This window comes from Budorcas taxicolor, chromosome 25, assembly GCF_023091745.1.
Source record: "Budorcas taxicolor isolate Tak-1 chromosome 25, Takin1.1, whole genome shotgun sequence".
In the NCBI taxonomy this organism is placed as follows: domain Eukaryota; kingdom Metazoa; phylum Chordata; class Mammalia; order Artiodactyla; family Bovidae; genus Budorcas; species Budorcas taxicolor.
The window spans coordinates 26,392,548-26,407,132 of NC_068934.1; the positions used below are offsets into that span (position 1 = coordinate 26,392,548).

Here is a 14,585-nt window from a genome sequence, read left to right on the forward strand (position 1 = left end):
CTTGTTAGAAGGCTTCGGGGTGTGACACAGGATGACAGGTAACTGATCTCTGGTCTTGGGCCCTCCCTGCGGCAGGGGACCGGCAGAGCACCTGCGGAAGAGAGAGGCAACTCCTGATAGGGAATCGGGATTTTTAAGTGCCTGCAAACAATTGTTCACACCCTTTGTGACCTGAGGCATGTACTGAATCTCCCTTGCCTTGGTTTCCCTTTGGGGGTATCCTAAAGGCGGCCTCTCTCCTGCATTCACATCTCATGTGCTTTGTCCAGAGAAAATTTTCTGCCCTGGCTGCAGATAGTGATGAGAAGGTGACTGAGCACCTATGTGCTTCCCTGCTACAGCCCTGGGAAGGAGGGTGAGGTCTCTCCACCTGCCGGCTCTAAAGCACGTGGCTCATTTGCAGGAGGCGGTCAGCCTGGTTCTCCGTGAAGCAAGCATGTCCTCTGCCCCTGCACACTGCAGTGCTGATGAGAACCTGGTGGCATTCTGGGTCCCTTTCTGGCCATGGCGTGTCCGTCTTCTCCAGGTTGGGAAGCTCCCGGCCAGGTTCTGCCCACCCAGAACCCTCAAAACCACTACCGCTAAGACCCTGCCACTGCCCTCCATCTGTCCTTTAACATGTACATCAACAGGCTTGGGCCCTGAACACCTGGGTTGCAGGGGTGGCTGATGGGGTGAGTGTGCTCTCAAGTCAGTGCTCGGGGAGGCAGGTGCACAAACAGCTAACTATAGCAGCAGAACAAAGTCAGAGGCAGAGAGGAGTAAGAGCCAGTGTGGGCCGGGAGCAGCGATGGGAGAGCTTGATTCTTCCCCGGAGATCAGGAGGTGCTTCGTGAAAGAGGCGATGGGGAGAATTAGTAAAATTTGACAGGAGGGGGGAAAGAAACATCAGGCTAAGGTAACAGCATGAACAGAGGCCTGGAAGTCGGAGTGGGCAGGTTTGGTCCTGAGGACATGGCCGTGTAGTGGGATTCAAGCTTTGGGAGGTGGTGGAGACTCCGTGTGGACACTGGGGTGTCTAGAGCCTAGAGCCATTGTCCCCAACCTTCTTGGCACCAGAGATCAGTTTCATGGAAGACAATTTCTCCACGGATGGGAGTCGGGGATGGTGTTGGGATGATTCAAGCACATTACGTTTATTGTGCACTTTATTTCTATTTATTCTTTATTTCTATGTATTCTTTATTACATCCGCTTCACCTCAGACCATCAGGCATTAGATCCCAAATGTTGGAGACCCCTGCTCTAGCGAGCCCTGGGAGCCCCAGAAGCAGGAATCCCAAGGTAGAGGGCATATCTGCCTGGGGTTGGGTCAGGAGGTTCCTAGGGGCTCAGCCTCCCACCCAGAGAAGCTGGCTTCAGCATCCCAGCTCCTCCTCACCCACCTGGGAGGAGAGTGCAGACTCCTCTGCCTCCCTCCCCAAACCCGTCAGCTATCTCTCTGCGTGCATCCTGGGCAAAGCTGACATCCACTCCAGGATGTCTCCTAAGAGCACCCATGCATCCACCGTCCCACCCTCCAGGCAGAGGTGATGTGCCCACAGTCGATCCCAGGCAGGCCTCTGTTAGCACTCTTCATGCAGTCCCCAGTGTCACCTGGTCTGTCTCCCCCATCAGCTCCTGGAAGACAAGGTGGGCTGGTCCAGGCTGAGTCTCCAGCAGCCCGCCAGATGCACCAGCACCTTCAAACATGAATGGACGAATGACACTGATGACATTTAAGGTTCCAGGAGCCTAGGGTCTAAACCACCTTATTTCATAGATGAAGCCTCAGGGGTCCAGAGTGAAAGAGGATTGCCCAAAGTCATAAGCAAGTGGGGAGCAGAGTTTAAAAGGTAAGTTTGGATCATAGCAGCACTATTCACAACACCCAAAAGGTGGAAGCAGTCCAGAAGTCCATCAGACGATGGATGGGTAAGATGTAGTTTGCCCGTGGAGTCGGATATTATCCAGCCATTGAAAGAAATTAAGTACTGACACATGCTAGAGCGGGGATGAACCTAGAACATGTTACGCTGAGTGAAAGGATCCGGACGCAAAAGGCTACAATACTGTAAGATTCCATTTAGTTGAAATACACAGAACAGGCAAATCTGTGAGACAGGAAGAGGATAGTGGTTGCCAGAGGCTGAGGGAGGGGAGGATGGGAGGGACTCCTTAAGGGGTACAGGCTTTTCTTTTGGGGGCAATGAAACTCTTCTGGAGCTAGATGATGGTGGTGGTGTCACAACATCATGGATGTAATAAGTACCCTGGAACTGTATGTTTTCAGTTCAGTTCAGTCGCTCAGTCGTGTCCGACTCTGCAATCTCATGAACTATAGCATGCCAGGCCTCCCTGTCCATTACCAACTCCTGGAGTCTACCCAAGCCCATGTCCATTGAGTCGGTGATGCCATCCAACCATCTCATCCTCTGTCGTCCCCTTCTCCTGCCCTCAATCTTTTCCAGCATCAGGGTCTTTTCAAATGAGTCAGCTCTTCGCATCAGGTGGCCAAAGTATTGGAGTTTCAGCTTCAACATCAGTCCTTCCAATGAACACCCAGGACTGATATCCTTTAGGATGGACTGGTTGAATCTCCTTGCAGTCCAAGGGACTCTCAAGAGTCTTCTCCAACACCACAGTTCAAAAGCATCAATTCTTCGGTGCTCAGCTTTCTTTATAGTCCAACTCTCACATCCATACATGACCACTGGAAAAACCATAGCCTTGACTAGACAGACCTTTGTTGGCAAAGTAATGTCTCTGCTTTTTAATATGCTGTCTAGGCTGGTCATAACTTTCCTTCCAAGGAGTAAGCATCTTTTAATTTCATGGCTGCAATCACGATCTGCAGCAATCTTGGAGCCCAGAAAAATAAAGTCAGCCACTGTTTCGCCATCTATTTTCCATGAAGTGATGGGACCGGATGCCATGATCTTAGTTTTCCAAATGTTGAGTTGAGCTTTAAGCCAACTTTTTCACTCTCCTCTTTCACTTTCATCAAGAGGCTCTTTAGTTCTTCTTCACTTTCTGCCATAAGGGTGGTGTCATCTGCACATCTGAAGTTATTGATATTTCTCCCGGCAATCTTGATTCCAGCTTGTGCTTCCTCCAGCCCAGCATTTCTTATGATTTAAAATGGTTTAAATGGTGAATTTTATGTTATGTGAATTTTACCCCAAATGTAGTTTGGGACCAAATCAGGTAACCACCAACTGGGTCTAATGTCTGTTCCTCAAATCTATGCCACTAATCACACTTCCTACAACAGACCTCCTCAGCCCAGGGATGGGGGAGCCCGTGGCACCTCTTGGTTCGAGGGAAGCCCCACCTGGGTGGCAGGATTTCTGCTCAGGTCCCTCTGCTGTGTCCTGGCCTGCATCACTTCCCCAGCCGGTTGGCCAACTACTTCCAGTTAATGCCAAATACTCTCTCCATCTCGAGCCTCCGGGATGTTCTCCTGTTTCTGTTTGCACCATGAAAGAAGTCCTTTTCCTTGTGACCCCTCATCCACCTGGAAACATCCTTTAAGAACCGGCTCCTATCTTCCCCTTGCCACCCCCTCACCACAAGCTGAGCTCCCCAAGGTATCATGGGCATGCAGCCTATTAAAGCTGGTGTGGGAGCAATCGTGTTTGCCGGTGTGTCTCCCCAGAAGACTGGGGGTTGCGGGGGGAAGGGCCTGGCGTGTTCATCACTGTGTTCCTAGTTCTGCTGCCTTGCTCCCCGAAGCTGCTCAGTGAGCACTTGGTGACTGGGGCAGTGGCTTTGGAAAGGTTCTTTCCCCTCCCAGACATTCTCCATCGGTGAGGGAGGGACAGGCCGGGTGATCGCCTAGTCCCTTTTTCTCGGGGGTTCTCTGGTTTCTAAGAGTAGCAGTGAGGGGCCAGCCCAGCAAGTGGCTGCCTGTGGTCACAGGCCAGTTTTCTCCTCCTGTGTCCCCAGCCGGATAAGGGGAGAGAAGGAGCCTGCAGTAATCCACAGCAAGCCGCTATTTCTTCTCTTGGCTGGGAGGAGGGAGGACAGTGCCCAGAGAGTGGGCTTCTCGAGTCAGCCTGAATGCACCAGCTCTTCCCTTTGGAAATCTAATCCAAACCCTCCCCTGAACAGCCTCGACATGCAGGTTTTGGCGAGGTTGCCTGGAGTCTTTCGACTGCAGGGCCCAGAGCAGGCTCTTGCTTCATTGTCCTCTCCAGATGAGAGGTGCTACTCTTTCTGCTTTCCTGATGATGAAATTAGTCATTTTCTAGGAAGCTTATTTATAGAGTCCGCTGCACACATGCAGGGCTGAGCTATTCTGAACACGACTTGGGGCCTGGGAGGCTTGAGGTGTGAAAGCAGCTGTGAGTCACTCATGGGTCCTGTTGCAGAGGTATCTGGATATACCTGGGTTACCTTTTTGCACTGAGCCAAGGGTCAGACCTTTGGGGCTACCCTCCAGCCAGGGCTCTCTTCAAGGTAAAGAAAGCAAAAGCTCTGGATCAGGAGGTAGAGGGTAGGTGTTCTCCATCCCCATCTGCTGGCTACCCACTCGGCATATAACCTGGGGCCAGGCAGACCTCCCTTCTGTGCCTCCGTTTCCTCCTCTGCTAAATGAAAGGGCTTCCAGCTCCGTGTTACTGGTCTGCTGTGGACTGCAGCAGGGGAGAAGGGTTCCAAGTACCTTCACGAAGATCTTCCTTCACAAAGGCAGCTCAGATAATGGCCATGTTTGAGGGGCCTGAGGTTTTTTTCAAGAAGGTCAGGGCAACATTCACTTATTCACTGAGTGTTTGTTTATGTATTGAACACCTTCTATGAAGCAGGCACCAAGCAAGACTCTGAAGCTACAGTGATAAATGAAACCCAAATGGTGGTCCCTGCCCTCATGTCATTTATAATCCAATGTTAGTCAAATAATGGCATAAGGTAAAATGAAATTTCAAACTTTATCAAAGGCTATGAATAAAAACTAATGGGAATTAGACCTTGGGGGGCAGGGGGTGGGGAGCTCTCCAGGCAGGGAGAAAAGCATGTGCAAAGGCACTGTGCAGAAAAAAGCCTGCCCTGATGTAGCTAGAGTGCAGAGGTTAAACAGGAAAGGGGCATGAAATAAGGCTGGAGGGATGAATGGAGGACAGAACATTCAAGATCTGGCAAACCACATCTAAGGATTATAGTCTCTGTTTTGAGTGTAATAGGATGCCATTCAAGTATTTTTTAAAAGAAGCGAGTTATATGGTAAGTGTGAAAGAGCTGATTCTAGCTCAGGCCTCCCCTATCCAGTTGTGCAGGTTGTAAACTGCACAACCTACGAAGCCACATATATTAGAACCATATGGAGAAGGTTTCGGAGGCCAGCCTGAGTGCATGCCAGAGACCAGTTAAAAGACAGCCTCAGGAATCTAGGCAAGAGATGCTGCCCTGGACCAAGATGTAGGTGGCAGAGAGGGGGGGAAAGTGGAGAAACTCCAGAGACATTTAAAGGGCCCTGAAGATAGCACTTGTCTCTCTGCAGGAGAGCCAGGCCCTGGGGTTTGGGATTCTCAGAGATCATGCAACTGGACTGAGGAAAGAGTAAAACAGTTGCCAGTTGAGAACAGAAGATGTCAGAATCAAAAGGGGCATCCTTACCCCGACCTCTGTGCCCTTCACTGTTTCAGGGTTGCAGCTGGGCCTGGAGTTGGCCTCAGGACCAGTCTAAGAGGCAGGATTGCAGGGCTAGTGGGTGGAGAGGCAGCTGACCTCTTGAACTTCTTGGCAGTGCTATGCTAGCAAGGGTAGATTAAAGTTTCTTCTGGCTGCCAGTTTCAGAAATCAAATACCACCATCTTAAGCTAAAATATTGGAATTTATTGGAAGGATCAAAATCACTATAGACAGTAACTGCAGCCATGAAATTAAAAGATGCTCCTTAGAAGAATAGCTATGACAAACCTAAACAGCGTATTAAAAAGCAGAGACATTACTTTGCCAACAAAGGTCCATCTAGTCAAAGCTATGGTTTTTCCAGTGGTCATGTATGGAGATGAGAGCTGAACCATATAGAAGGCCGAGGGCTGAATTGATGCTTTCAAATTGTGGTGCTAGAGAAGATTCTTGAGAGTCCCTTGGACTGCGAGGAGATCCAACCTGTCAATCCTAAAGGAAATCAACCCTGAATATTCATTGGAAGGACTAATGCTGAAGCTGAAGCTCCAATACTTTTGGCCACCTGTTGAGAAGAGCTGACTCATTGGAAAAGACCCTGATGCTGGGAAGATAGAAGGCAGGAGGAGAAGGGGGCAGCAGAGGATGAGTTGGTTAGATGGCATCACCAACTCAAAGGACATGAGTTTGAGCAAGCTCTGGGAGGTGGTAAAGGACAGGGAAGCCTGGCGTGCTGCAGTCCATGGGGTCGCAAAGAGTCAGACACGACTGAGTGACTGAACAGCAATTGGAAGGATCCTGGGGCGTCTGATGGTCTTAACAGGCATGTTGCTCAACAAAGGTTCACGATGGGCCAGAATGAAGCAGTTCCAAGGCCCTCAGCAGCAGATGTTTCTGGACCTTCTCTCCAGGGCACTGTGGCTACCGTGGTCCAGCCCCCAGAATACATTTGAAAAGTGCAGGGGAGAGGTTCTGATTGTCCCAGGCTGGTGGGCTTGTCCAGCCGAGAATCAGTCAGCTACTGCTGGGGGTCGAACACAAAGGGCAGGCAGAGCCCCTGGAGCCCACGCTGCGCAGCAGGCCCTTCCCAAAGCAGGGGAAGCCCTGAGAGAAGAGCGGTCACCTCAGGATATGTCAGACGACTCAAACTCCCTGGAAAATGAAAGTGAAAAGGGAAAGTTGTGTCCAGCTCTCTGCTGCTCCGCGAGCTGTAGCCCGCCAGGCTTCTCTGTCCATGGGATTCTCCAGGCAAGAATACTAGAGTGGGTCGCCATTCCCTTCTCTGGGGCATCTTCCTAACCCAGAAGATACCCAGACGGCATCTTCTTTACCGTCTGAGTCACCAGGGAAGTCCACAGAAACTCCCTGGGGTCTGGCTAATCTCCAGCAAACTTTTTCCAGCTTATTGGGTAAAGGAGAAACTCTAGACTCCAGCCTAGTCCTGAAAGGAACCCTGATAAAGAAGGTTTTCTGATTTCAGAAGGAAATAGAACATTTAGAATATGCAAATACATCGAGAGCTTCTTTTTCTAGCTGTTTCTAGAGAAGAGTTTTGCATACCACTTTGTACTGCCTGAGCCACAGGAAATGTGCAGGACTTGGGGGGGGGGGGGTGCTGGACACCGACTGGACGTCACCCAGATCCCTCTTGACCACCCATGGTTCAAACCCACAGAAACTCAGAGGCAGAATGGCACAGCAGTGCAAATGTGAGCCTGGAGTCCTAGACTGTAGTTTCATACCCCGCTCTACCCGAAGGTGCTGTGTGACCTGAGGCAGGTTACTTAATTTCTCTGAGCCAAGTGGAATGATCCCTAATTCATGGGGTCCTGATGAAGACTCAGTGTGATAAAGTTTGTCAAGTGCTTTGCATGAAGTAAGCCCTCCTTCTATGGTGGAGATATGGTGTTATTCCACGTGGAAGACACCTGCAAAACTCTGCCCCTGCCTCTCCAGCTTGACCCCTCCGTAGGTTGGTCTTTTCCTCGGATCCCCCTAATGGGACAGGGTTATTCCAAAGGACCCGGTTCAAAAAAGGAAGGCTTTTTCTCTTTGCTCAGGGTTTTGTCTTGATCCCCACTCATCAACAGCCTCACCTCCCATTTTTCATCCTGCTGCAGGAGTGAGAGAGAGAGAACCACACTGCTGATGACTCCGAGGGAGGGGCCCTGGACATGTGCTGCAGCGAGAGGCTGCCCGGTGAGTCTTCCCAGCACCCAGGTGCTCCCAGAGCTCTGAATGGAGGCAGAGAGCCCCCAAAGACCCTGGGGCTGGAGGAGAACCTGGGTGGCTGTGAATCAGCTCGAGAAGAGTGACCCGGCTGGTCCATAGGTCTTCATTTCAGTGAAGATTTGGTTTGCACATCCCTGATGTCTCTCTGATACCGTTTGGAGCTGCTCTAGGCTCAGCTGGAGGGTCGAGCAGGCAGCTGAAGGTGTGTGGGGAGGGTGGAGAGACGGGGGGAGAGCTAGGGAGTCCAGACGACTGGGACATGACCGCTGGCCAGTGGTGTACTGGGCAGACTTCGAAAGGTAAGATGAGAAGACACAGCCTCACCGTGGCATGAATCAAGGGTAGGGGGGACAATGTGGAGAAACTCCTTGACAGGGCTAGGGGGAAGCCTGGCTGTGAATGTCCAGTTATGCTGCCTGAGTCCCATTGACTGCTCTTGCGCAGAGTGTGAACCGAGACCATTACTGTCACCGCAGAGATATTACCAAGGCACTCCTGCCCACGAGATGGCAGCCCATCCCAGTTAGAGACCAGATACCCAAGTCATGATAAACCGCCTTGGAAGGAAGGAAGGAAGGTGGGGGGAGTTTTTTGTGTGCTTTTACCTTTTATGAAAGTTTTTATTGATTTTTCCGTCCTAATAACAAATATCCATTGTAGAAATACTAGAAAATAAAGACAAGTTAAAAAAAACAAAAGAAAAATCACCCTAATCCTATCACACGGCATACATTTTCATAGCTCCTTTTCCAAAAGTGTTAGTGTTAATTACTCAGTCATGTTCGACTCTTTGCAACCCCATGGGCTAGCCCACCAGGCTCCTCTGCCCATGGGATTTTTCCAGGCAAGAGTACTGGAGTGGATTGCCATTTCCTCCTTCAGCAGACCTTCCCGACCACAGATCCATCCCAGGTTTCCTGCATTGCAGGTGAATTACTTACCACCTGAGTCACCAGGGAAGCCCCTCCCTTGCCAGACCTCTTTGTTGAGGGAAAATCAACAGCTTTTGAATTCTAATTTTGAAGTCTCAGACCTGTTCAGCTCAGTTGTGTCCAACTCTTCGACCCCATGGACTGCAGCACACCAGGCCTCCCTGTCCATCACCAACTCCCGGAGTTTACTCAAACTCATGTGCATCACGTCATCCAACCATCTCATCCCCTGTCATCCACTTCTCCTCCCGCCTTCAATCTTTCCCAGCATCAGGGTCTTTTCCAGTGAGTCGGTTCTTTGTATCAGGTGGCCAAAGTAGTGGAGTTTCAGCTTCAGCATCAGTCCTTCCAATGAACACCCAGGACTGATCTCCTTTAGTATGGACTGGTTGGATCTCCTTGCAGTCCAGGGGACTCTCAAGAGTCTTCTCCAACACCACAGTTCAGAAGCATCAGTTCTTCAGCACTCAGCTCAGACCTGTAGCTTGTCAGAAACCTCATGATTGGCAAGGAAACAGAGTATCGAGTCTTCAGCGATCCTCTTTAACAAAGACACAGAAAATAACTAGGTGTGACTCTAAAGCGATGACTGGTGTTTTTTTTTTTAGTTGGAGGCTAATTACTTTACAATATTGTAGTGGTTTTTGCCATACATTGATATGAATCAGCCATGGGTTTACCTGTGTTCCCCATCCTGAACCCCACTCCCACCTCCCTCCCATCCCATCCCTCTGGGTCATCCCAGTGCACCAGCCCTGTCTCATGCATCGAACCTGGACTTGCGATCTGTTTCATATATGATAATATACATGTTTCAGTGCTGACAGAATAGCGATGACTGTTTAAGCAGTTGTTTTATTCACACCAGGAGCCAGGGCCCCAGCAACTGATGAAGCTCCTCCAGGCTCCTAATGAGCGTTTGGCCCTTTGACGTAATTCATACCTTGTCCAGTAGGGGGTGCCATTGCTCAAAACACTTTGGATGGCCTGTTAAGATAGGCTAGGATGGATGCCATTGTACCAGAGTCGTTGTGGGAACCCAAAACAGCTATCTTGAGGGGAAGAATTCTCCAAAGGGCTATGGGAGCTGTCTACAAACATCTGAAAGGCTGTCTTGTGAAGGGGACAGCATATCCATTCTGTATGTCTCAGAAAGAGGGCGTAAATCCAATACATAGAAATTTTAAAAAGAGACCTTGTTGGCCCACAGGATACAGAACCTTCTTTTTGACTCTAAAAGAAATCTGGTCCCGGAACTTGATAATTCAACACAAAATGAGTGTTCCGTCACTCGAGGCATTCAAGTATTGTCTGGATAGACACTGGAAATTTCCGCAAAGGGTGGGAGGTCGAGATGACATCACAGTCCTTTCAACTATTAAACAGTTCTGTGATTCAGATATGAGTCATAGAATTCAGAGATGATTCTACAAACAGGGATGGCCCCACTGGCTAGAAAAAAATCTACAGAAAATAGGACATAGTGTATAGGAATCCAGAGTAGCATAGTGTGGAGGAAAGAACACTGGCTCTGGCCTTAGAATCCGGCTGTTGTGTATACAAGCTGTGTGTTTATGGACAAGTCACTTAACCTTGCTGGTCCTCTAGTCCTTTGTTTGTGAATGGAGACAACAATATGTACATTAATCCTCACCAGAATGAAATAAATGTAATCACATGAGCAGTCATTCTGCAAATACTTGTTGAGCACCTACTGTGTGTCAGATGGTATGCTAGGAATATAGTGGACTGTGCTAGGAATAACAAACATAGTCATTGCCCTGCTTTGAGCTGCTTCTGGAAAATAGCATGAAGCCACTGCAGAGAGGCTGCAGTAATAGGCGTGATGTGTTCCAACCCTCTTTCCCAGTCCTCCCCAAAAGCCAGCAACCAGCAGAGAACGGAAGGGGAGTAGTGATCACCTCCACAGGGCCAGCACATTGCCCTCCTGGTGCCAGGCACTGTACTAAATGCTTTTACCTGTATGCCAAGGGGCAGGGACACCAGCAGGGTATGTGAGTAGTCAGCTCATTCCTAACACCGTCTACTGGGAGAGAGCATCAGATTCCACAGGTAAAGGGCTCGAACCCACAAGTCCACCCTCCACTTCAGATGCCAGTCACAAGCCCAGGTTGTTACCTGTGCTTTTTGGTGACCCGCTACCAATTGGAGGTTCCAACAACCCCCTCCAACTCAGGATGCAGTCACAAGTCCTGAAGGTCACCTGTACTTCTGACCTATGATTGGCTATATATCAGAGGTTCCCACAGCACACTGCCCTCGGGTCTGCTAGAATGGCTCTCAGCACTCAGAAACATTTTCAGATCCCCAGTTTATTATAAGAGGATATTAAAGGATGCAGAAGATGACCGCCTAGACCGAAGACGATGCGTCGGGAAGGATGTCGGTTTCCCTGCTCGGAGGCCCCATCCTCTCCTAGCACCACTCTCCCCACATCCATGTAGTCACTGGCCCGGAAGCTCTCCAGGTCGTGTCCTTCTGGATGTTTCCCGAGGCTGTGTTACATAAACACGATTGATTAAATCATTGGCCATTGGTGACTGACTCCATCCCCGGCCTCTGTCTCTCGAGGTCGGGCCTGGGACTGGAAAGTTCCCGTGCTCTAATCACATGGTTCTCCTGGCTACCAGCCCCCACCCTTGGGTGGGATACACAAGGCACCTTCCCTGAAGCATTTTCAGGAACTAGAGATGTGACCAAATATTATCCCATTGCTCTTCTAGCTCAAGAAATTCCAAAGGTTTTGGAAGATATGAGTTAGAAACTGTGGATAAAGCCCAAGTATATTTGAGAAATATATTTTTTGGTCATCTGAATGACCAATTATAAATTTCTTATGAATCATAATATCGTAACATATCTTACTCAATCCTCTCTGCTGCCCTAGGAAGTTCAGTTCAGTTAAGTGGCTCAGTCATGTTCGACTCTCTGTGACCCCATGGACTGCAGCATGCCAGGCTTCCTTGTCCATCACCAATTCCCGAAGCTTGCTCAAACTCATGTCCATCAAGTCAGTGATGCCATCCAGCCATTTCATCCTCTGTCGTCCCCTTCTCCTGCCCTCAATCTCTCCCAGCATCAGGGTCTTTTCAGATGAGTCAGTTCTTCACATCAGGTGGCCCAATGTTGGAGCTTCAGCATCAGTCCTTCCAATGACTGATCTCCTTGAGGATTGACTGGTTTGGTCTCCTTGCAGTCCAAGGGACTCTCGAGAGTCTTCCACACCACAGTTCAAAAGCATCAGTTCTTCAGCACTCAGCTTTCTTTACAGTCCAACTCTCACATCCATATATGACCACTGGAAAAACCATAGCTTTGACTAGACAGACCTTGTAGGCAAGGTAACGTCTCTGCTTTTTAATATGCTTTCTAGGTTGGTCATAGCTTTTCTTCCAAAGAGCAAGCATTTTTTAATTTCATGGCTGCAGTCACTATCTGCAGTGATTTTGGAGCCCAAGAAAATAAAGTCTGTTACTGTTTCCATTGTTTCCCTAGGAAACAATGATTGCCCTGGGAAATTAGGTATTATTTCCCTAGGAACTACAATGATTGCCCTAAGAAATCAGATGTTATTTGCTATCCCCCATCTCATAGAAGAAAGGGACTTTCCTGGTGGCTAAGATGATAAAGAATCCACCTGCAATGCAGGATACCTGGGTTTGATCCCTGGGTCCAAAAGATCCCCTGGGAAAGGGAATGGCTACCCACTCCATTATCCTTGGCTGGACAATTTCATGGACAGAGAAGCTTGGTGGGCTACAGTCCATGGGGTCGCAAAGAGTCAGACACAACTGAACTACTAACGCTTTCACTTTTCTCATAGAAGAAAGGACCAGGGTCCAGAGAAGTTAGAGAGTCTGTCCAGATTTGTCTAGCTCGTGTGTGGTAGAGGGAGGCTTCATTCCAGGCAGTTTCTTCCGGAGCCCAGGAGCCACTGCCCCATCATCTTCTCCTGGTACCTTGTGGACGGAGGCAGAAATAACTAAGGTGCGTGTGTCTCCAGGGAGGCTTTAGGAGGAGTTGGGTGACGTCACTATGCCTGTCTCCATCTGTGCTCTTCCTCTGGGAAGCCTGCTTGCCAGGGCCCAGGCAAGTTATGTGCCCCTCTAGACATCTTGATTGATACTGAAATAACTTTTTGTCTGTTTCCTCCATGGGGCCATGAGCTCTTCGAAGGCAACTGCCTCTCTCTTCCGTCCTCCGTGGCAGCATTTATTCACTCATGTCTTCATCTGTTTACTCACCGTTCACTGACCACCTCCATGTGCCAGGCACTCTATAAGTCCTAGAGATTCAACAGTGAGCCGACCTGAGAAAATTCCCCCCCTCACAGGACAGGATCGTGAACTAGCTAAGAGCAGGCATTCTGAACCCAAACGTGGCTCCACCACTGGGGTGATTATGGGCAGGCTCCTTAGCCTCTTAGTACCTTCCGTTCACAAAAACAGCAAGAATAACATTCACTCCCACATGGAACTGTTGGAGGATGAAATGAATGAATGGAGCTCGAAGCAGTGCCTGGAATGTAGCGAGTATTGCATAAACATTTGTGGGACTTCCCTGGTGATCCAGTGGCTAAGAGTCCAGGCTCTCAATGCAGGGGTCCAGGTTCCATCCCCGGTCAGGGAACTATGTCCCACGTGCTGAAACTAAAAAAGATTGCACGTGCTGCAGTAAGAATTGAAGACCCTTTGTGTTGCAGCTAAGACCTGGCACAATCAAATAAATGTTAAAAAAAAATTACATAGGCATTGCTATTAAGGAAAAGATAGACAATAAATAAGGAGAATATATAGAAGGGCAGATGGTGATAGTGCTTTGGAGAATTTAAAGCCAAGAAGGGAGGGGTTGGAAAGGACTGGGACTCGGGAGGCGGGGTGAGATGGGGCTTGGCATTATGAATAGGGTAGCCCTGAAGCCTGATAAGGAGTAGACTTCCACAGTTTTAATCAGCCAGAACCACTGACCTAAGCCTCCACTTGGACCTAAAAGGAGATGGAGATATACAGGCCCAGAGACTTGGGACGTTGGGCCTTTAGAATGAGCCCACGGGCATGGCAAGCAGTTGCATAATGATGGTGTAAAAATACAGCCCTTGAGTAATCTCTCCCCCTCCCAGCTGTCTTCCCCACTGGGCAAGACTAAGAGGCAAGGCAGAGTGAGGACCAGCCATGCCTGGGTGACTCACTCATTCCTACACGCACTGCCAGGCAGGGGCAACACGGCCAACATTCCCGGGGCCGCGGTCATCCTGAGCTGGCGCCAAGCAGGTCATCCAGTCCTCCCAGACTGAGATTTCTGGGTGAAAACATCATCAGGCATCGCCAACACCTGCAGGCAGCCCACAGCTGCCCCCCGGGACAGGCACACTCGCTCGCATGCCCGGAGGCATTCCACGCAGGCGCACACGTGCCCGTGTTTGCTCACTTGTCACAGCCTCATGCTCATGTATTCACGTGCACGTCATACCCACACTCAGTCCCCTGGGCACACGCAGCCCCCACACCTGCAAGTTTTCTTCCTCTTGCACACCCAGGACCTCTCAGCTCCACCGCCCTGTCATCCAGCCCTTTCCACTAGAGATGAGCTTAGAGGTGGACACACTTGCTTTTCACTGTTCCTCTTTAGGGCTCTTTCTTTCCTGAAGCCACGCCCCCTTCTCCTGCACGTGCAGATAAGCAGGCTTGTTCCTTCCCGCTGCTTCTCCACCCTGTCCCCAGCCCTCACTGCATGCAGTTGCTACGTGCTGTGGTGGACAAGGGCGTGCACACACTCCCCTTTGTGCACATG

The 14,585-nt window shown here is 49.7% G+C and overlaps 1 protein-coding gene across 1 annotated transcript in view; it reads left to right on the forward strand.

Moving 5' to 3' along the window:
• PTPN5 (protein tyrosine phosphatase non-receptor type 5) overlaps nucleotides 1-14,585 on the forward strand; it is a 56,796-nt gene that overhangs the window by 16,187 nt on the left and 26,024 nt on the right. The window contains exon 2 of the mRNA XM_052662392.1: nucleotides 7,740-7,809. Within this exon, the coding sequence (XP_052518352.1) occupies nucleotides 7,740-7,809 (70 nt within the window). The remainder of the gene's footprint in view (nucleotides 1-7,739; nucleotides 7,810-14,585) is intronic.